Source organism: Xylaria bambusicola, assembly GCF_022495145.1.
Source record: "Xylaria bambusicola strain CBS 139988 unplaced genomic scaffold F5B22scaffold_27, whole genome shotgun sequence".
In the NCBI taxonomy this organism is placed as follows: Eukaryota; Fungi; Ascomycota; class Sordariomycetes; order Xylariales; family Xylariaceae; genus Xylaria; species Xylaria bambusicola.
This window is the reverse complement of record NW_025953580.1, coordinates 1-23,047: the sequence shown is the minus strand read 5'-3', so window position 1 is coordinate 23,047 and position 23,047 is coordinate 1. Positions and strand designations below refer to the sequence as shown.

The 23,047-nt window shown below is 47.4% G+C and overlaps 5 protein-coding genes and 1 non-coding gene across 6 annotated transcripts; 4 read left to right on the top strand and 2 right to left on the bottom strand.

The window, feature by feature from the left end:
* Positions 1–7,540: 7,540 nt before the first annotated feature.
* Positions 7,541–10,670, top strand: F5B22DRAFT_228746 (uncharacterized protein). The gene is made up of 4 exons (XM_047969830.1): positions 7,541–7,898; positions 7,964–8,055; positions 8,194–9,385; positions 9,537–10,670. The coding sequence occupies exons 1-4, from the start codon at positions 7,805–7,807 to the stop codon at positions 10,541–10,543; spliced, it is 2,385 nt and encodes a 794-aa protein (XP_047829769.1). The 5' UTR covers positions 7,541–7,804; the 3' UTR covers positions 10,544–10,670.
* F5B22DRAFT_656717 (cellobiose dehydrogenase) lies at positions 10,664–13,727 on the bottom strand (the record flags this gene model as incomplete). Its single annotated transcript, XM_047979986.1, has 10 exons — positions 10,664–11,041; positions 11,130–11,405; positions 11,461–11,551; positions 11,607–11,656; positions 11,706–11,799; positions 11,851–11,972; positions 12,026–12,521; positions 12,597–13,418; positions 13,476–13,630; positions 13,679–13,727. The coding sequence occupies 10 exons, from the start codon at positions 13,725–13,727 to the stop codon at positions 10,785–10,787; spliced, it is 2,412 nt and encodes an 803-aa protein (XP_047829768.1). The 3' UTR covers positions 10,664–10,784.
* A 2,350-nt stretch (positions 13,728–16,077) lies between these two features.
* On the top strand, positions 16,078–17,239 carry F5B22DRAFT_228731 (glycoside hydrolase family 61 protein). The gene is made up of 5 exons (XM_047969829.1): positions 16,078–16,309; positions 16,362–16,497; positions 16,558–16,631; positions 16,691–16,732; positions 16,792–17,239. Exons 1-5 carry the CDS (start codon positions 16,153–16,155, stop codon positions 17,058–17,060), a joined length of 678 nt encoding a protein of 225 aa, XP_047829767.1. The 5' UTR covers positions 16,078–16,152; the 3' UTR covers positions 17,061–17,239.
* Positions 17,240–17,964: 725 nt separating this feature from the next.
* F5B22DRAFT_656715 (glycoside hydrolase family 5 protein) lies at positions 17,965–19,511 on the top strand (the record flags this gene model as incomplete). Its single annotated transcript, XM_047979985.1, has 6 exons — positions 17,965–18,109; positions 18,155–18,237; positions 18,293–18,360; positions 18,418–18,486; positions 18,645–18,753; positions 18,816–19,511. 6 exons carry the CDS (start codon positions 17,965–17,967, stop codon positions 19,509–19,511), a joined length of 1,170 nt encoding a protein of 389 aa, XP_047829766.1.
* Positions 19,512–19,736: 225 nt separating this feature from the next.
* F5B22DRAFT_228697 (NMT1-domain-containing protein) lies at positions 19,737–21,221 on the bottom strand. Its single transcript, XM_047969827.1, has 4 exons — positions 21,086–21,221; positions 20,925–21,027; positions 20,805–20,873; positions 19,737–20,752 (listed from the first exon to the last, which is right to left on the bottom strand). Exons 1-4 carry the CDS (start codon positions 21,118–21,120, stop codon positions 19,922–19,924), a joined length of 1,038 nt encoding a protein of 345 aa, XP_047829765.1. The 5' UTR covers positions 21,121–21,221; the 3' UTR covers positions 19,737–19,921.
* Positions 21,222–22,229: 1,008 nt separating this feature from the next.
* On the top strand, positions 22,230–22,310 carry F5B22DRAFT_t120. The gene has a single exon. It is a non-coding gene; the product is annotated as a tRNA-Ser (tRNA).
* The last annotated feature ends 737 nt before the right edge of the window (positions 22,311–23,047 follow it).

Sequence of the window (23,047 nt, the reverse complement as noted above, 5' to 3'; positions counted from 1 at the left end):
TCGGCTCCTACATACTTAGTACGTGTAGATAGGATGAGCCTCCAGGACGCCATCGCTGGCGATGCGGCTTTTTCCGGTGTCGTGTCGTGTCGTGTCGTGTCGTGACGGCAAAGCCCGCCTATATCCAAGGGTTCTTCCCACCCGATACTGGGGCCGAGGAGGAGCACGTAGGCGAGCAACAGCTTCCATCTACATAGGGAGGTGGTAGGTAGGTAGGTATGCACATTGTGGCTACACGTACGTAGTAGACTGCCATCGCGGCAGTACATGAGTAGCAGTGTAGTTTACATGGACGGGAAATTCTCAAACTGCCCCTTGATGATCGCCCCAGGGGTGGGTTTAAACAGACCTAACCTGGTATAGTCGACCCGGCCGCGCGATTGTCTAAGCACACAGCCGGGTGGGCATACATCTTAGAAACCCAGGATAGCCCTTTGATGGCAGTCTCCAGGTTACTTACAAGACACTGCTTTATTAAACATGCTGTTTTGTTTCTGGTGAGTGAAGAGCGAACATCACCAGGCTGGCTTCTAGCTTGGCGATGGGTCACAAATTAAGCCTGCCTACCGTAATTGTCAAGAGATACGCTATTGTGGACACTGCTCTCCTTGTCCGTCAGCCCTACCATTACCTACACCCATCATAAGTAGACTTCAAGGCATACTTAGTGAGGAAAGAAGAAACAATGGCTGTTGGAAACCTACAACTATTAAGATTACCATGTTGCAGCTCTATTCTTCCCCCCCCGAGAGGAAATATCTAACCTGCCTAGTGCAGTGCCCTCGACATCGCCAGTTTCCCTAAACGGAAGTTTCTGCCATCAGGATATCTCGGCTTTGGTGAGAAACAGACGGGATCGTCCGAGCGACAGCACAGAAGGTTTTAGTTATTCCGTATACTTCGAAGCTTACTATAGGTGGGTAGTAGGTTAATAGTTAAACACACTTAAACACACTTACACACACACTAGTAGTGTAGAGGAAACGAGAGCAAAGGAAAGGAAGAAAGACAGATTGCCATGTCAATGTCATGCAGAGGGGCGGATGATGTGCAACAGTTCCTCCTGGGTTCCAAACCCAGAGAAGCTCGCCTGGCATTGATGCGCAACATCCATCTAGCCCATCTAACCCATCTAACCCAACGGACTGTTAGTGTAGATGAGGAGGAAACTGGGTGATCGACAAGCTGAGACCCGGGCTGTTTGCTGAAACAGGCACGCTGCACGAGACAGGCCTGGTCCATGTTTGATGCCCTACGACAGGCAGTGTACTGACTAAGTCCATCAGACAGAACCACCGACGGGAATTCCAATCCCAAATCGAAAGCTACCAGATCCGATGGCATTTTTTTTGATGGCATCTGATGAAAGTCGGACATGGCCATCTGTAACCGGATATCCCTGGGATGGGGGAGGGCGGGCAGACAAGACGATGGCGCGGGACGTACCGAGCCTACTGGCAGTTGTATCAGGGGTGTCCAAGTTCGGTAGGCAGGTGTCTTATCTACGATTCTCTCTCGACGCGCAAATTGAAAGAGAGGCAAAAGACTAGGTACATAGATGCGCGGACTACTATGTATAGAATGTTCTATGTACCTACCTACATTCCGAACCATTCAGCTTCTTAATAACCGAGTACACATACATATGATACACCTAGGGAATAAGTATTACGCGCTGTACACCGTCTCAGCATCCAAAGAGTATAATTCACGTGGACACAGTCGCTACCTGAAATAAAGTACGATATACTATAAGTACGGACTCGAATACGGTGAGAGCAGAGGCCGACGACCGGGTGAGGAGGTGTTACACGGGGGCCGGGACGGGCGACATGAACAGCAACAGCAAACAATCACCTACATAGTATCTGCCTAGGTAGGTGTCTAAGTAGGTACCTATGTTGTTTTCAAGGGTGAGAGTGAGTTGAAGGAATAAAAGGCCCAAGAAGAGGAACTTTGATTCTTGAGGTTTGGTCTCATCAAGAATGCTTACATACCTAGGTATGTCAGTACTAGAGACCTAGGTAGGTACCTAGATACCCTGTAATGGGCCTAGAATAGGCCTGGAATAGGCAGGCTGGCGGTGGCTGCAGGCGTAAATGCACGTCGTGCGTGTATTTACCCACTGTAAATGTAGGTATAAGTGTTAGGGGCTCCCTCGCCAAATGCGATTGGGTCATCGAAACAACCCCTGTTATCGTTCGTCGTTGCAACCTCTCTACTAGTCCCTACGGACATTATGCCTCACGGACTGGACTGCTGTTACTGGGCAGATCTGAGCATCGAGTTGAATTGGCACGGCCTGTGACAACGAAGCTGGCTTGGACGTTGGACGAGAGGCATGATGATGCTACTGATAGAGCGTATAGTACGTCTGACACGTCTGACAGCCTGTAGGTAGTGCAAGTATACCCTCCCCTCTATCCAGCTCCCTCTAGAACCCGTGATCAATGCATACTGCGACTCGCAACGTGCTCAACAGAACGGGACAGCACAGGATAAGCGATTCATTTAATATTATCGCTGCGGAGTCGTGCGGTCCGGTGCGGTGCGGGCCAGCGCGGTCCAGCGAGCGCAGACCCAGTACGGTCGTGGGCGCTTCTGGTCGGTCTCTTGATCCGTGTTTCACTCGAGGCGTGTCGAGATTGTCGCAGAACGGCGCAGAAGCACGTGCTGAATGTGGCGATGCCTACACATCTCCATGGCCAACACGGACGCCACGATGCAAGTGTGGGAGAGTGTGCAAACCCGTTTCATGCCACACGACGCTACCTACCTACCTACATGTACAGGATGTAGGTATTGTCGAGGCCTGACCCTTTTCGGCGCATGAGATGCTGCCGTCGTCAGGTCGGCCGCCCGGCACCATCTTGGCGCATTCTTGGAACCCCAGGAACGTGTAGAAGCCGCTGACGCTGCGCCTCCAGGGGGTGTCAGCCAGCCGGGCCTGTGGGTTAGCCAATCGGTTTGGTTCAATATCGGCAGTGCCTATTATCTGCCTGCGATCTAACCTACCAGTAATTACCCATGTATCTTTCCCCTACTCTGCTTTGGTGGAAAGGCACGAGCATGGGTCGTGAACATCAAGTAAATCCATCTCGGAATTCTATACATTCGCGAACCACATTCCCAACAGAGCGTGTAACCAAGACCGTCCGCCGCCTCCTTACCTATTCCACGACTTTCTTTTTTCTCGATTCGAGAAATCCCTGGTGACGGATGTTACGCTACGAGTCATGGATTTCTGCAATCTGTTTGCAGGGTCCTGGAGACGTGATCCAACTTCAAACCTGACCTGGCGAGTAGCCAAATGGCCGTCGCTGTTGCACCAAGGGGCCCAGAAGGGGTCTCATGAATACAAGTAGGCCTTGGCACTGAGATACCTCACACGAGCGCTCTATCTAAATCCTGAGCCATTTCGTATCCAGTGGCCATCCTACCAAGTTTCATTATTAGCCTAGCATTTGTCGCTCCTTGTCGAGCCTCTCCTGCGGCTCGAAAATCCGATTTCCCAAACTCCTGTCAAGTTCTCCGTATTAGTCACAGACGTAAATTTTCTTCCTGTATAGTTTCAGCTATCTCAGCTCACATACAATCTGAAGGGATCTACGAGCTACATGCCCTGTCCCAGTAGGGCTAGTGTTGCAACTCTAGAGAGTGTGTGCTCGGAAGCTATCTCCCGAAAGGAGATACCTAGGCCCGCTTTGAAGGGCGAGAGTTTAGAGATCTAGCCTGCAAGGTCATGATCCATCTTCAGTGGATGTAAATCCTACAAACTGGGGATTCAACGATATTCCTGCCTTTGATGTCACCCAGCTGATCTCTAAAATGAGACTGCAACACACACTTGTATAACTCATAGACGAGACAGCGGGGTAAACATCTGTCAACGAACCTGCGACAAACTATATTCTATCTCGTAAATTAGTTGATGTATGCAGCTGACCAGGACCCTCAAAGAAGGGGTGTGTGAGGGATACTTGTCGTTGCGTAAAGGCCCTTGGTTCCTACTTGTCTAAAGATCTTGTACGGATACAGGTCAACTTATTTGCTCTCTGTAAAGATTGTGATACTGATCGCGGGTAGTTTTCACCGGTATCGGGATGGGTATTCATTATGGATTGCAAGCAGGTTGCTAGTAGCATAGGATCACATGCTACCAGCTCCTACAAGCCACCTCTTCCGTTCTCATATAACTACAAATGAGGAAGAAATTCTTAGCTATGATTAAACGTACATGAAAAATAAATGTGGCAAGCTATCGAACACTCTTTTCACGTCACACTAGTATAATTGGACTAGCAAAAAAGGAACACGTTCTAAACTCGCTGCATTTTATTCATGGTCTATAAATATTCTAATTAATATCCTAGCGGGATAGTTCGTATGTTCATAGTCTCACCACAGCAAGAAGATTTTAGTATAGACTTACTACTATTTAGCACGTTTAAATTACGTTGTAGTACTCCCTGTGGACTGGACTTGAACCATTCATTCATCTCTTATCAATTCCTGTCGATATAGCTTTATTATTTGCAACAGTCGAAACTTTGCTCCCGGCGTATTATTACGAGCCGAGACCTGTGATATGTCCATACTAGAGCTCATCATAGCACTGCCCTTAGGAATATTACAACCAGCACGTCTCACTACTGTTAGATGTAGACTAAGTAAGCGTCATACTCGAGTCTTCTGCCACCACCATGCACCACTTGTAGCGATTGTTGCCATGCCACACACCTACTCGCCAAGAATTCTGCCTCACTTTGTTGCCTTGCTACTATGTTGCACCGGTCCGGTCTTAATTCCAAATTACACTTGTGTATATCTACCCAAAGTGGCCTTAACTATCTGGCATTTGTCAATCCATTAATTTTCATCCTTACCATTCACCACTATGTCACGCGGCCTTACTGTCCGCCGTGAGATCTCCCTTACCTTGACTATTACATGCAATCTTAACGCAATGAGAACTTTGTCACTGGAGTGATGCGGCGAGCTCAATACAAGCAATATTAAAGTCTAGATATCGTACCCTAGCGTCACAGGAACAGCAAAATTCGAGATAACGACGATGACAAATATTGAAGGACTACACCGCAAGGGGCCCTATAACCTAGTCGTGTTGGTTAATAGGACAGGGTGGATTTGGATCCGTTTCCTTGCGGAACATCTGGCTCGTCATGTTCCACGAGCTAGTCCATCTTGACAGCCCTCCGAATTCGCTGCTAAGATGACAAGCCGTTGAACTCCTGGTGCTCAAGCTATAGCCACGTCACAACCGAGGCTTTCACTTGTTTTTTTCTTCTTCTCCCCACATGCCAGCTATAATCAAATCATCTGAAGAATCTTACGTCACTGTCTCTAGTCCCTAAGAAGAGCTTATTTTGACGTTCTTATACAATCATTGTTCTTATTTTTCCGAGTTTCACAATGCACAGGCTAAGGTAGCAGCGCTATGGCCGACTGACAGACGGTTTAATGCTCAACACTTCTTGTTACACTATCTAATTACCCGTTTAGAAAACACCACCCTGTTACACACAGTCAGTCACCCTTTCACCGTCCACTAGGACTTGTGCACAGGGAAACGGCGGGTGGTAGGACACGCATGCATGTACGCACACGCCTAGCAAGAAAATCTCCGAAAAGTGCACAGTTTGACGCACCATCTGAGGCGAAGACGGTGCCTGCTGTACATCCTACCGGTGTGTTATTCAGCCACGTCATCTGATGTCCTGGCCTCCTACAGCGTGGGGGAGAGGCTTCTCGATCAGCAACCAAGACAAATAATGGCGTAGATCGGAGTGATCATTTTAAGTCAAGAGTGTGAAGGGACGAAAATGAGCTGGCTATCTCGGCACAACTACAATACACTCCCTAGACCATAATGTACTGACTGAAAATAATGAATTGAGTTAGTATGGTGTGGTTGATGTAATGGCACTGCCAAGGCAGTTACTTTCTAGTCAAGCGACACAGTTCGATAATACTTGGACGGCAAGCTGCACTTTCCGTGTCGATGTTCATCCCTCGTACACAACTCTACTCCTACTACTAGAAAAGGGGAGAGGGGAACAATTTCTAAGCACTCGCTAACCGTTGTTGACCTACCTACTCCTTAAGATCAGTCTGGTGCTCCCTACTCTTAGCAACCCCTTCAGAGAAACCGAGGGATAGTTCACTGGGAGAGAAGGGGGGTAGGGTGTGTGCAGAGTGACAAATCGATGGGCAAATGCATGTAGCCTTCTCGGAGATTTGGTGGAACAGCTCGGGATCCAGCAGATGCCATTCAAATGTTTGACTCTGTACGCCCCAGACCACGATGATGTATCGCCCTCATAAGTCAGACACTTGTACACCACAGCGGCCACGGAGGTTGTGACTCTGTCGCCCATCCAGTGGCTCAGTACTCATCTAGCTCGTCGTTGTCAGGGCTCCCACTACGCAGCCGAGGGGGAAAAACAGGCAGCTACCTAGGTAGACGGGAGTCATTGTTACCTAGAAGACATCAGTCCAGTCCCTAGGGGACGAGGCACAATTCTATCACGGGACAGGATTAATTCGCTGACGATAAGCCGCGCTTCCAGAGCGTAGTGACTGAAACAATGCGAGGGGGGTACACTGGAAGCCGCGGTCGAAAGGCTATCACATGCTCGCTGCCGCCAACGAGCTGTACGGGCCCTTCTATCCTGACAGCGAGGTCTCACGCCGAGAATACGGGGGGTGTAGTTTGCCGGTCCTAACTGTCAGACGGTCAAGCAGTCAAGTGTTGCAGGAATCGTATATGCCAGGGAATGTTTGAACACAGCTTTCAAGGCGCACCACGCCAGCGCAAGAAGGCTACATGCATTGCGAGCAGGGCAAAGGAGTTGACTGATTAGCTGATTGTCTTCTGGGCAGCCGCCTAAGCTTCCTCTTCGCACGGCAGAAAAGGTGATTGATTGCCTAGGTATAGGATGCCGGTGGCAACCCGTCGCAGAGGGGGTTCTGCGGAAATACGCTGCCGTGCGCACCGACTGAGTTCAGATCACTTGGCCGGATGCTACTCAACGCCTCGTTTGGACAATGCTCTACCTGCTCACGCTAGATCGATCGATCTACGCTGCAGGCTTGTTGGACAAAGAGCTATCTGCTGCTCCTTACCTAAGTAATTGGCGGGATAATCCGCGTGCATGGCTGCCTGCGAATTATACTTAGGAGAGCAGATCGGATTGCTAAAGCCACTCTCATCAGAGGATGCACGGTGTCTCGGTGGACCAAAGCGATACCGAAGGTTGAGTCAGGATAAGTGCAAAACGTCATGGTCAACGCACAACAATGTCCATTGTACATGTGGTCAGACTAGTAGAATGAGGTGAACGCGCTTTAGAAGCTGCAATTTCTAGTAGGATTCGTTCGTCCGGGAATTGTAATGCCAAGCTGGCTAACTTGGGGCCTTCATAGTAGCTTTTGAGATGCTTACAAATTTTCGTCCGTTTACTCGGCCGAATTTCATCCGAAGGGCTTGGCGTCAGCTCTCAGGGTCTTTTGACGATCTCACTATCAATGATCCGCTGGCTGTACGGGATATTGGTGTTTCTGGGTATTGATTGCTCTTGTGATTTCTATTCTCTAGTAGTGTCTAGGCAAAAACCTCACCTTCAGCGTCTGTCGTGGAATGCTGATATCACCCCTAGCAGTAGCTGTGTTGATACTAGGCTAAACCTAGAGACGAAGGCGAGAGTCTTGGATTGAGAACTTTATCGCAATCATTTCTACAAAGCCAAGCCTTCATTTAGTTCCCAATTGGGTTGCATTTGAAATGGAAAAGAAGAAGGACCTCCCTATTCGCGATGCAGCTGCGCCTGAACCGAAGCGTAGGCGAGTGCGTAAAGGAACCCGGAGTTGCTGGGAATGTAAGTTAAGAATCCCTTTCTGCTAACAAAAGAGCGCGTCTTTTAATATGACATCCAATGAACAGGTAGAAGGCGCAAGATTCGCTGTATATTTCCTTCAGAAGACTCCTCAACATGTGCCAATTGCGAAACGCGCGGCACTAGTTGCGTGAGCCAGGTGAGTCCTCTGTGATCATTCATTTTACGTCCATGCACGATCAGAAGCTCGTTATTGCCATCTTATCCCATGAAATGGTTAAGGTGAATTCTCGCTCCGCTCTGGCCCGTGATTGCTGACACAAGCATGTAAATAAAGGAATTTGCAGATGAGCCAGCTTCAGCACCGAATCAACGGGTAACGCAGCGCCTGGGGCGCGTTGAAGAAATGTTGGAGCAGTTGATTGAAAAGATAATGCCTGATTCTTATACCCCGGGTAGTCGAGGACGGTCGACGGATTCTTCGCCCGCTTCGGCCGACGCTACTGAGCTCGAGCCGGTCGACAGTGGATGTCCCTACTCAGGTGGCAACCCTCCCATATGTGACGTCCTTACGCCTCTTAGAGACACTAACAATGGGACCTCCTGTTCTGGTAACCTCCCAACACCAGAATCAAGTCAGTATGGGGGGTCTGCTCTAGGGAAGAAATACACAGATCTCTCGAAAACATTACACGACTTGTTGCCATGCCAGCAAGATCTCCAGGCTATTGTCGAGGCAAGTCCAGGGGTGAATTTTGTGATTAGCTTCTTCTCCCGTTATCGGGATGTTGTTGCTGGACAGACAGAGAAACCCTCGATCCTATGCAAAAACCCGCCATCATCTTCACACCCGGTCGTACTAGCGAAGCGACTGATGCAAATTGCGACATGTCTTCAGCAAATCCAGCCGGCAACGCCTATTAAACTTGTGGCGGCAGAGCCCATCCAGAGTCTGAGTCGCAGATATGTCTCTGCTGTCTCCAGTCTAGTGGCCTACAACGATGAACTTGTCGGGTATGCGGAAGGGCTGGAGACTTTGGCTTTGCTCGCACTATACCATGCAAATATCGGCAATCTACGCAAGTCATGGCTCATGCTCCGTCGCACATTATCCATAGCTCAGCTCATGGGCGTCGATAGATGGGGTGACAGACCACTACGGTCTGCAGATCCAACATCTAATCCTGCGACCCGAATCAAGGCAAGGGCATTCTGGTTCCGACTTAACTTTACGGACCGGTATTTGTCTCTGGTCTTAGGTCTCCCAGCTGGCACGGACGATAATTCTTTTTTGGCCGACGATCCTGATGATGAGCCGACGGATAGGTTAGAAAAACAGCACACCGTCGTCATGGGTGCTATTATCAAGCGCAACACCAGCAGCAACAAAGGGGACACGTGTTTTACCACGACGCAAGAGATCGATTGTAATCTCGAAGCAGCAGTACGCAGCGTCGCCCCTGACTTTTGGCAATTCCCATCCGGTAGCACTCTAGAGCATCCAGACCTCGCAGTGCGATTGAGCGCCAGTAAGTGATATTCAAAGCCTTATCCATTTCCCCTCGATTACCGCTATCACCAATTCTGCTTGGCAGAACCCAAGAATGCTCTAGAAGCTTTGCGCTTCTAGTAACTCGAATAGTTTTATAATAATAGCAATAACTGATTTAAATACTACAGCGACGCGACTGATGCTGCATATGAACCACCACAACCTTCTCATCCTCCTACATCTCCCTTATATGCTGCGCGATCCGAAAGAAAGGCGCTGGGACTATAGTAAGGAGACTTGCATAGGCTCATCGCGCAAGTTGTTAAAAACGTTTCTGGTGTTTCGCAACATGAATAAAGCATCGCACGCGTGTCGACACACAGATTACGGAGCTCTCACAGCATCTATGACTTTACTTCTAGGGTATTTGGATCCAAAGATGCAAGCCCGTGACCAGCATACAACCTCAAGGCGTGAAGCGGACCGCAAATTGATTCAAGACGCGCGCAATAGTCTCTTGCGTATGGCTGACTTGAACGACGATAAGCTTGCGCGAGACGCTGCCTCCATAATCGCCCGCCTCCTGCCCCTACTGAACCCAGACCTCATGACAAGTGGCAGTCAAAACCAAGGAGGGAGTCACGATAGTGTGGGCGAAGCCGCAGCAATTCACCTCGATATCCCGTATCTGGGAATAATCAACATTAATCCCGCGGCCCATGCCAACAGTGGACAGCATGATATACAACCACACATTTATGCGACGTCCACTAATAGTCTCAACACCGATACACCCGACACACCGGCTAGTACCACTACGGCTTCTACGAAGACACACCAACAGGACTATGTAAAGTTTCCTGCACATACCTCGCTGTCTCATGTATCCCAGCCATCTTCAGCAGAATGGAGTGTGCCAGCGAACCAACAGCACTTCACACTCCCTGGAGGAGATCAGGAAGAGGTGTCCCACATGTTATCGTTCTCGAGGGATTACAATAATACTCCAAACGAGTACGACTACAATGGCCTCACGGCACCCATGATGCAATTCGAATGGTCACAGGCGCAGCTCGCCCACCCAGAGCTAACAGCTGAGGCAGACGAGTGGACGTTTCAGGGCTTCGACACTACATATTTTGAAAGTCTGTTTTCATCCAATGCACAGGGGCTATGGGACATCTCTAAGACATGAGAATTAAGGATGTAGTGTTGGCGTCTGTAACGCGATATGTACGAGTATGGTGTATGAAAAGCTTATGATCGTGGTTTCAAGTGTATGCTACTCTTTCACGTCTTGTACTTTATTTTGAAATGTTTTGTCATAACGACGTCACTATGTACATTATACCAGAATACCCCGTTGCCATGTAAGAACGTTATGATTGGGAAGGCAGGGATCGATGTGAGGCTAAATTTGATCGAAGGTGGCAAGATCATAGCGTTAAGATGACAGCCCCTTTCCTGTGGTGCACAGGCCTGGGCCTTGGCCCCTTCTTCAGCGCTAGAATTCTCGCAGCAGCATTCTCTGATGCCGTTACGATCATTGCGGAGGGGTTCGCTGTAACCATGCCTGGGAATATCGACCCGTCGACGACGAAGAGGTTGTCCGTGCCGTATACCTTGGTGTTTAGATCCACGACAGCTGTACCGTTTGCTTTTCGCCCGTCATCCAGACCCATCTTATTCGTGCCTATGAAAATCACAAAAGTCAGCCATCGAGAGCATCGTTTTCTTTGCGTGCTTCTGGGTAGTAATAGGAGACAAGGATAGTTAGTTACCTAGCCAGTGGTTTGCTCGGCGCTTGGCAGCGCTCACCACAATCCCATCAACGTAATCCTTCACGGTCTGGTTCATGGGCGGGAATGCGAATTTAAGGTTGGGATATTTCGATAGCCCCTTACGGAGGTTATCGATGCTCGTGATGATGGCAAGCTTGTCGTTTTCGTCCTTGAGGTATGGCGGGTCTGAAACGAAGGTATCTAGTCCCTGCCGAATGGTCATGCGTCCGCGCGAGGTAGAACCGCGGCCGAGGTACTGGCTCATGATCATAGTACCTGCTTGCGATTAGTATATTATATCAATGGCACTGTCTGGATGCGTTGAGCTCACTATTGCTGCCCGTTTGGTCGGCTCCTTCAATACGCGCCGTCCATTGGAACTGGCGCACTTTGCCATCTGGTCCAGTAACCTCTTCCCAGAACTGAACCCTAGAATTAGCTTCCTGAGAAATGATAGTTTGACGTATGACTACGTACTACTGGTCCGATGTTCGGTGCGGATTGCGCAAGGATACCGGTCCGTTTTTCTAACACATATTAGAACAACCCGCGCCAATATCTTTGACCTCAACTCACGAAGGTACGCTGATCGATCCGAAGGAATCGGCTTGGTCCAAGCTTCGTAGAAATCGTAGAAGATAACGTCGGGGTGGGTGATAAAGGTATCGGTCTGCTAAGTTAGAGAATGTAAGAAAAAGGGACTTGTCTCGGGTATTCTCACATTGACATGGTCAACCAAGTTATAGCCAACTGGTAGGTTAATCCAAGAATCTTTTGCAATCATATTGGGACCGTCTTTCGAAGATTTGACGATTTCTAATTGGTCTTGTGGGCCGATTCCACCTGGTACCGGTTAACAGTGATTTCTGGAGCTGGAAAGGGGGGGGATTCCTTACTTCGCATCAAAAACTTGGCTGAGCCGAAAGTTCCGGCAGATACGATCACACGCCCAGTCTTAGGTGTAACGGAGACTGTGCCATATTGACCATTTGCGACTGTGCAGTCGAGCTCAACACCAGTTACCGTTCCACTAGTTCGGAGTGCGCGGCGAGCTGGGGTGTTCATCCACAACTGGAAGTTGTCTCTTGCAGCAGCCGTCTTGAGATAGGTAGCCATCGGTCCTGATCGCTCGCCTCCGGCGAACATGTACGTCGTTGGACTATATGTGTGGTTTTTAGCGCCAGGAGAGTTGTTCGGGATGTCGACTCCGGTCCAACCACCTTGCTTCAATGCTGCACTGAGAAGATTTACGCCCTGTGCGAAATATACTTTGCTGTCCATCGATGGTTTAGTCGTTCCAGGAATACGTTGGAAGACCTTTTGTGTTGCAGCTTTAAGATCCGCATCGTGCCATCCTGCGGGAAAATTTTCATCCCAATCCTTCGGGTTGGCCTGTATCGCATTAGTTACGAGCACAGTCCCTTATTCATTACTCAATGGATGAAAACTGGTTCGGAGGTAGTTTACCTTCCACCATAGCCCAGCGTTCACAGCAGTGCCACCTCCAAGAACGCAACCAGCCATTTGATCTGTGTCTTTGCACGCCACGCCTGCTGAGTCGACCCAGATTTGGTTACACAAGCCAGGAACATCGAATCGAGTAAGATCTGTCTTCTCCAGCCAAAGTGGCTTCATATTGCCACCCCACATACCCAGCGATGGAGGGCCTTTCTCGAGAAGTAGCACGCTGTGGCCCTTTTCACTGAGGCGATCGGCCACTGGAATACCGCCAGCACCACCACCAACAATGATATAATCGAATGTTTGATTAGCCATCTCTGGGTGGCAAGTTGCAACTGGATCAGGAGTCGGACTACCAGGGTCCGTTGTACCGCAATCCCCAGGGACTACCTTCGTTGCCAACCTAGCCCATGCAGCATATGAGTCTTTCACGGTTGTTGCTAAGGGTGCTCCAAATTGACCAAAAGTGTCGTGTTGTCCGTAGGCGATCTTAGAAGGGCATGAAGGGTTAGATGGCACCGACTTTGCAGAAGCACGTCCAAGAACGAGAAACCCTGAACTTGTTGAAACACCTCCTGTTGCTCCGTCATGATCCCAAGAGAAACAGTCTTGGCATCGGTATATGAGCTCAAAGCCAGTGTCAGTAACCTTTGATGAGATTTGTGTTAGGTTGGCTGAGCCCTTGTACTCTTCAGGGAAGTTATATCCTGTCGCGAAACGGAAAGATGTTAAGACCTCATCTCCGTTGACCCAGGCAACCAACAGAAGCGCCTGAGTCATTTGCCCAGATTGTCCGAGAGAGAGACCGCACCAGCCCGTTGAACATTTCTATGATACGTTCAGCTTACACTTGCATGTAACCTCGTGGTAACTGGGTTAACGTACAAGATAGCCAACAAACTCTGTCGCGTCGGTCGTCAAAGCATCACTGGGGAGCGACAAGCCGATAGTCATATCCCCCTGTTGCCATGTTCCGAATTCTATCTTCGAATCGGGGTCGGTATATGAGACAGGATCCTGGGCGAGACATGTTCGAATTGCTAGGGACAGTCAGTACCACTCTAATTTGGCAGGCATTTCCCACTTACTAGCAGCGGCTGCTAGAACAGCAGTCGCTATGCGTGAAACACTCGGCATCGTGAGGCACGTCAGGAAACGTCCAATATCATAACATAGACAAACCGCATACTCTACCACAGGAGGAGGTGGCTTATCACCTATTTAATACAGTCTCAGCTCCCCACTGATGGAGGCTGAATTCGTCCCGTGGTTCCGGGGAAACCTACAGGGTCAAACCGCATCCTAGGTAATACAGCAGACAGAGTCTATAAGATACAAGACATGGGCTTGAGTCGGAAGCTTGAGCCGTACAACTGAGTGGCTTACTCTGTGGCCCGCATGAGGTTTACTAATTTACTATCCGGTAAGAAAGAAGGCAGATAGAGTTGATCAAGTTGATTAATGGCGGAGCAGATCTACGAGACATCCGACTGGTCAGAACAAGCGACAGCCGCTTGAGGCTGTCAGTAATAATTCGGACAATATCACGAGTCAAATGAAGCTCGGAGCTAAAGCCACTCAGTATCTTCGACTTATGCGCTTCAACCAAATTCGATTTCCTCATTATGAAAATTCGCATATACCTGGGTTCCCGCTATGCTATGACGCGTTTCAATTTCCAAGCCGATATACTCAATCTGAATTCATTTCGTCCGAGATATCTCAATTGTTACAAGCTGATGGTAAAGTGTATCGTAGCAGGGTCGCTGCGGGAGATTGACCGGGGTAAGTCTACTATATCCTACTAGAACGTGTAAATAAGGATTGGGGAAATGTGGAAAATTTGGAGATTTACACGCTGCAAGAGGGAATCCGGCTGAATAGTGCTACCTAGCGACTACTTTACATCTTGAATTGTACAAGGGGCTGCATACAATCCCCCATGTGCAAGGGTTCCCCGCAGACTTAGCCACTTTGAAGAACGATCCGAATCGACGAGATGCTCCCCCTATAGATGCCACAGAGTCTGAGATCGGGCGATTTGGCAGGAGAAGATACCACGGACAATTAGTTTTCCGTGGGCAATACAAGATTTTAGGTAATGTCTTACGCATGATAGGGAGTCTCTCGGACAGATAAGTCTGAGGACCCCATCTTGGCAGTTGAAACCTCCAGTTGATTGACGCATGATCTGGATAAATGTGGACAGGACAAGTTCTTAATTAAACGTTTTAATCTTCTCAGCCTATATGCGGAGATGTCCCTCCTTTGTTTCTCTTTCGGCAACCCCCGTAGTAGATCTGTTATCAGTAGCGCAAGAAACGGTTTCCTCATCTCTGCTCATCCATACTACTAACTTTGATACGCCCGAAGATCTCACATGATATCACGAGGTAACCGATCGGCTTCTAGGGCCGAAAGGGCATCGCTCTCATATGCACTTCAATATTGAAGCCCTTCACCGCTACTATGTACGTACCTGAAATTTCTAGGAGAAGAGTTTACTGCAGTTAGTCTCCACGAAGGTTTTGTAGATGATTGATTGCTGTCTAAATAGCTTCGTGAATGCTTACTCCGCTCACATAGGCTGCCGCTAGTCTACGGTTACTAGCAGCCTCATAATGTCACTACTACGTATCATCTTCATTCTAATGCTACGATCAACGGTACCTAAGGATTCATTTACTACATATATTTCAATTAACACTCCCCAATCTCAAGAATGCAACATGTAATACAGCACACCATGTCTTTCAAGTGAACCCACAAACAAGCGCGTTGATCAGAATTAGCGAAAGATGTATTGGGTATTATGTGAGCATACAATTATCATTATCTTTTCCTAATAATTATTTCGTCTAATTAGGATATGTTGTTACATTTTATGTTTATGGCCTTGCGACGCCCATTCATCTTATATTTTCATCTGGTTGTTATTAATCTCCCCAGGCGCCGTTACATACTTGGATGTGAGCGGTCAATAGAAGTCAGTGATTTTTAACACCGGAATCGGAAGATGCAACAATATGCTAGACAGAGTCTTGTTTACGTACCGGGTACTCCATACTCGCATGCCGTATATTAGTTTCAGGGTTAGGGGATCATGTATGCATGCACGGATAGAGTTCGCGACAAAGAGCTGGGGTAATGTATATTATACATCAATATATGGCCATCTCGTGACCTTACCCATGGTTTCGCGTCCATCTCAAGGCATTTTCGTATAAGTACTCCATCCAACTCAGTGCCGATTGGGACTTACGGAGTCTGGCCGACTTTAGCTTGCCGGGCGACTGAATACTTAGATATCCACTGCCGTCCAGCACAGACCTATGTCGTATAGAAAGATCTAGATGGCCGCATGATCTTATGAGCGGTATACCAGGCGCCGAGAACTGCCGATTTTGTCATATATATATCGTTATCAGATAGTGTGGTGTAATATAAGACTTGCTAGCAATGAAAAGAATATATACTCTCAGCTCCGACGTTAGCCAATTTCTACCAAACTGTGATCGACAGAGTCTACGATTCAACAGTGAAATTACGTACCTTGTGCAAAATGATGGCCTTCTTCAAGTCTATTGCTGTAGTAGCACTAGCTGCTCAGAGTGTCTCAGGCCATTACATATTTCAAGCTCTTGCGAAAGGCGCCAACACTAAAGGCACGCCTTATCAGTATGTGCGTCACAATACTAATATGAACTCTCCTGTAACTGGTAAGCCAATATGACTAGCTTCTAGAGGCGCAAGCTTATCGATGATATCAAGATCTCTCGTCAAATGACCTTCGGTGTAATGCCGGAGGTGCCACCGGGGGGAGCACCAGTACTTTGGCATTGAATGCTGGCGACACATTCACTTTTAGTCTTGACCAGGCTGTATATCATCAGGGTCCAGTCTCGCTGTGAGTCGTCAGCCATTGCGTGACGAGCGATGTGAACGTGCCGTGCTAATAGTATTTCAGCTACATGTCAAAGGCCCCTAGCACTGCTGCTGCTGCGGACGGAAGCGGAGATTGGTTCAAGATTTATGATTGGGGTACATTACCTCGCCCAAAGACTTTCTTGATAGATTGTCGCTAACGACTCAATTGACAGGCCCGAACTTCTCCGGCGGCCAAGCGCAATGGACTATGACAGGTAGGCGGATTATACGAAGTTAACAGACTTGGATAGAGAGTGCTCTGACACATAGTTAGGCACATACACTGGCACGATCCCCAGATGCATCCCCAGCGGCGAGTACCTTCTACGTATCCAGTCGCTAGCAATTCATAACCCTGGAGCCACTCCGCAGTGGTATGTCAGCTGTGGCCAGATCAAAGTTTCTGGAGGCGGCAGTACAAACCCCTCACCAACGGTCAAGATTCCCGGCGCCTTCAAGGCCTCAGACCCCGGTTACACCGCAAACATTTACAACAACTTCCGCAGCTACACAGTGCCAGGTCCCGCCGTCTTTACTTGCTAGGTACATGACGGTTGCCATTGTGTCGGAGATGATAAGCCATAATGTGTGTTCATGATAGCCTGGGATACATGATTTGCATCATGACGCTTTAACGACCGTAGTGTATGTATCCGTTGCGTAAAACGCAAGAATATCTGAATGAAATCACTCTTTAGAATATCACAGCGGCTGATAATAGACATGAACTTACCAAAACAAACACCATATCACCAAGCTTAAGAGATAATTAACTGAATATAAGTCAATCACAGTCATGGTTATCGAAGATACAACTTGGCATTAGAAGAGTGTATTATGACATCACCCTTTCACGAGGTTGAACATTCCTTTCATAGATTCATAAGAGGCCTCAACTCGGCGTTGATCCTAGCATATACATGATACATCCGTCGCATGGGATATTGTAAGCACATAGTCGTCCACATAATGTTTCAGATCCTCAGGCGGCATGAAATCACGTGCGTAACTCAACCTCCAACAGATGTGAAGCATGAAACTCAAGCAACGAACCGTGCCGATCAGGCGCATTCAATAAGGTAGGGATATTCGGCAGCCCATCGTACCTAATACGTTGACAGGCGACTTCTCTGATTCAAAAGAGGGCTCGTACCCCAGTCTATCTTCAATTAGCTTTCATGCGTAACCCCGTCCTACTTTCGTTTTCCCCAAGGTGTCGTACTATATCTATACCTGGCACCGCGCGACTAAATAACCTGCTATAAATGCCATACACCAAGACCTGGATAATTGTGAGTATATAGAGATATAAAATATTTTTCTCCGTCGACTTCATCAGTATGTTAAGCAGTGTTGACCATACGAAAGTCTAGGCAGATGATCTAGTATATCTAATACTTCACATCCAATTCTTAGAACTGTATACAGTCCTTGAAAAAACGTGGCCATGAAAGCTACACTTACTTCTATCGGCGCTCTAGCGACAAGTGTGTCGGCGATGCTGCCACGAACCCCTTACTGGCATGGAAATGCTGTCCCTACAGGTAGGACTCTCCCGCTAGACTATAGCACTAAAGTCTGCGAAGTGCTAAGTTCTTATCTTTCACTTTTCGATCCTCGGAGGCCTTGATACTGAGGTATAACCATTCTAGAACGAGATACGGGCGTCCAGTATTTTGGTGTCAACATCGCAGGTTTCGACTTCGGCTGTGCCACAGATGTAAGAGAAGATTACTACAATTGTTTTAAGCAAGATATAAAGCCAATACGATTAGGGAACTTGCGTAACCGAGCAAGCGAGTCCGCCATTATTGGCAATGGCGGCACTTGGAGGTCCTGATGGGTAAGGTCGTCACACACTCGGCCTATAAAAGTGTTCGAATGCTAACACATAGCTTAGAGAAGGACAAATGCTCCACTTCGTTAATGATGATGCTATGAACATATTTCGATTACCCGTCGGTTGGCAGTACGTATCTCTGATCGATAAGTTGGAGACTCCGCGGACCACGCAATTCCATGATGCATTATGTAACATCACGAAATCCTGTCCAGCATGGTTCCTTAGCAATGTTGATGATATGGTAAAAGTTATCTATCTGTTAGTGTCTGATCCTTATTTGGTAGGTACCTCGTGAATAATGAGCTAGGAGGCACGCTCGACTCCAACAACTTTGATCTATTCGACCAACTCGTCAAAGCTTGTTTAGATACCGGTGCTACATGCATAATCGATGTCAGTTATCATCTACAACTATATCGTGATCAAGTAGCTGCTAACTTCCCGAATGTCTGCAGGTTCACAACTACGCCCGCTGGAACGGGCAAATTATCGGACAAGGCGGCCCAACTAATGAACAATTTGCAAGTCTCTGGAGACAAATAGCGACGAAGTACGCCTCAGAAGAAAAGATCATGTTCGGCTTGATGAACGAACCCCACGACGTACCCAACATCAATGCATGGGCACAAAGCGTACAAGCAGCAGTGACCGCAATTCGCCAGGCTGAGACGAACAGCAGCGGCATCGCACATACGATCCTGATTCCAGGCAACAACTACACCTCGGCAGCGGCTTTTCCAACAGATAGCGGGCCTGCGCTCTTGAAAGTCGTGAACCCAGATAACACCACGACCGGCCTTATCTTCGACGTGCACAAATATTCGGACAGCGACAACTCGGGAACCCACACAGAGTGCACGACCGACAACATTGCGTCCGCATTTGCGCCACTCGCGGACTGGCTGCGCACGAACAATAGACAAGCTATGAATACGGAGATGGGAGGAGGTAATACGGAGTCTTGTCAGAAATTGATCTGCGACCAGATCGCGTTTCTTAACGAGAACTCTGACGTCTATCTGGGCTATGTTGGCTGGGCGGCCGGATCGTTTGATCCTGAGACGTATGAGCTCAGCGAGGTTCCGACCAAGAATGGGGATACTTGGACTGATAGTGCTCTGGTCCAGGCATGTTTTAAGAAGCCTGCCTGAGCGGGATTTTATCATCGGACTGTCGCATTAGGATCGTCTAGTTTGGGATTGTGTAGAGATTCACTACATTGAACATGAGCTGAGTTAGTACTTACCTACTTGGCTAGAGAAGAACCGTGGGATTGCCGCCTGTTGCACACTCAACCATTAATGCATTCCTTCTAGATTTGAATTATCTTTGACTAATTCTTAGTTCGATGTTCACTGTGATTCGCAATTGCTGAATATTGATTTGACAGATATAGTATTGTTATTTGTCTGCCACTGTAGTCCAATTGAGGGATAATCTGAATGAACTACAGAAATCGGTACAAGTACCGCAAAACGAGTGGAGGCTCATTCTTAGGCAGCCTCAAATCAGTCCCGAAACTATCCCTCCCAATGTCTTAACACAACGAAGACGAGGCTTCTTAGGTTTGAGCCGTCACCTCGCCTACCTGGAGTCTATGGAAGCCGCCCTTAGCCGCGACATCCTTCTGCAGATCAGCCATTTTCTTCTGATCGCCAGTCGGATCTTGTGAATCAGTGCCAAGCGTCCAGTCCAAGAACTCATTAGTATAGTTTGGTTTGAAGCTAGCATCAAGTACGCCCAATCGCTTGCCGTACGCGGTAACCTTCTGCCAGTCACGATTGACGTTCTTCAAGTCCTTAGAGAAGTAGGCGTAGCTTCGCTCGAAGATCTTTCTGTTGAGAGCAGTGCCCATAATGGGCTTGAAGTCCACGTACTCCGCCCACGCCTCTTCGGGCTGAGCGATGACGAAGTCTGTGGCCTTCTTTACGGCGCGCAGGAACGCCTGGACTTTATCTGGGTTCTGCTTGATGAAAGCCTCATTCCCGATATACAGGATGGAGCAGAAGCAGCAGCAGCCTAGCTCAGCGAGCTCGTCGATGCGTAGCATCTGAACGTCCGTCTTCGGGCGGCCTTGGGAAGCGAGCCATTCCTCGAGCTCAACCATCTGCACATTCTCCAGTCCGATACCGGCGTCAATCTCACCCTGGATGATAGCCTTAGTGACATTCATCCCGCAGCGCACGGCAGTGTAGTCCGACGGTGACATGCCATAGTGCGAGGTCAGCTCGTCAATCTGGATCTTACCGAACTCGCCGACGTAGCCGATGCGCTTGCCCTTAAGGGTCTGAAAGTCCGGGGTGATACCTGAGGACTTCAAGTAGACGACACCAGTGAAGGGCTCGTCTAGAAGACTGCCAACCGAAAGAACGGGGAAATTACGAGCTTTAGCCTATAGATGATGTTAGCATATGCGTATCATATTTGCAAATGGAACGACATGCCGCAAGTGTATGGATCATAGCCTTGAAGCCCAGGTCGACTTTGCCGGTGCCGATGATTTCGGTAACATCCTGCAATACTGTTAGCGTCTTCAGACAACATGTTTCTTCCACTCTTCATACGCTAGGATCATTGGGCTCAAGCAGAGCGACCTTGATTCCTTCCTCCTTGAAGTAGCCCTTCGACTGAGCTAGGAATAGCGGTGCATGGTATGGCGTAGCATGCCTAACTTGTGTTAATCTATGTTTTTGCACAGTTACCGCAAAACAACACTAATTCCTACCAATTGGTCAAAAAGGTGATCTTGTCAGTGGACATGTTGACAGATCGATTGCGATACTGCAAGAATTAGCACAACTTTGAGCGAGAGTCGGTAAAGGGGGGGATGTCAAAGAAGCACGTCCTTTCGCTGGTATTATCCAGATCAAGTTCGCCGGTATTTCTCAGATCGGCCATCCCACCATGCTCCCGTGACTTTCATACAGCTCAATCAGATTGAGTGATGGGAGATCAACAGAAGCATGGCAAGGACGGGTCGAACACCCGGGTGCATCGTTTTGCATAGTTACCTTGATCAGCAGATAGCTCCATTGCGAGAGGCGCCATGGTTCTCTTGCGCGGGAAGCGTACCAGGCAAATGTAGTACTTGCTGGGAGAAATTATTTTCTAAAGTTGAAGTGGGTGATGGATGTTGGGAGATTGTAAAAGGCAGAGAGAGGAAGACGACAAATTAGACTGAAATATGCCCTCGAGAATGAGTGAGAAGGAGTGCCGTGTGAGGGGTATCATCGCAGAGCTCACTGTTGCGTCATTGAGCGACCACGGCCATCAATCAGATTCACAACCCCCGCCGCAATCGGATTCGCAAGACCGCAGCTCATGACAATAATGTGCTACTACCTAGGTAGTAGTCACTGTTTTTTCGTTTTATTTTCGGCAATGTGGATTCGCGAGATCTTGTTAGTGGTCGATCTGCAACTTTAGCGTGGATTTGTCCTGTTCGACGGCTTCAGCATCGTTCACCCGTGGTAATTACGACAGATGCATATAATCAACCTTTTAATCTGTTTATTCTCTCAGTTAGAAAGCGCCAGCAACTAGATTGAGGCTGCCTGCCGACCGTAGTTACGAACCTACAGTTATCACGTTCGGTGGCTAGGCGGCTCGTTATCTGGCTACTCAAACTTAAGCTGATGATTTTGAATACCACGTTATCAGATACCTAGATGGACCCCATGTTATCCCCTCGTCTAGATTATACATAATTAAGTGTGGCATACAAAATTATATACTGTAGCAAATGCGAGCTTCAAATGCATCTATCTGCATTCGGGGCTGAGAAGAATTTGATTCTATCCAAGATTATTCAATATAGTTTTAGATTAACACAATTCTCGTATGCGGAATCTAACAATCCGAGAATCAGGGGCAACGTGGCTGAGTGGTTAAAGCGTATGACTAGAAATCATATCCCTTCGGGGTCACAGGTTCGAGTCCTGTCGTTGTCGAATCTTTTGTCTTTTGCTACTCACAGAATCTTCCCATCCGTATTCTTTTTGTCGGCCCCTCTTCTAGTCAAGCACACCCTAGTACCTACAACAACTAAGTAAAGCCTGTCCTCTGTATGAGCCTATTTTTATGGGATAAACCCCTCCCTTGTCCTTGGCAATCAGGGTGGGAAATTGTACTTACGGGTCAATTATCCCGGTCGAAAATCTTCACGTATCTCATGCTTGGATTTATTGTTCTAGAATACTCTAAGTGCAGGGTTGGGAATTAGTATACTAAAGTCAATACTAAGCTTAGTATTTAGTATTTAATATTTAAAAAGCAATACTAAATACTAATTAGTATATATTAAGCTGTACTAAATACTAATTAGTATTTATTAATTAGTATTTAGTATTACATTTTAAATATTAAATATTAAGCTTAGTATTAAAAATGTAATACTAAATACTAATTAGTATAAAATTTTCGATACTAAATACTAATTAATATATACTAATTAATATTTAATATATACTAATACTAAAAATAAATATTAAAAAAAAAAGAAAAAAAAAAGTAAATAATAATTTATTACGTTATAAGCATTAATAATTAAGTTATATATAATTAATTTAAAGATTAATAATTATAAATACCTAATATTATTATTACCTTATTTAATAATAAGTTAATAACTTACTTTATATTATTATTACTATATTTAATAATATATAATTAAATAATTTAACTTTTA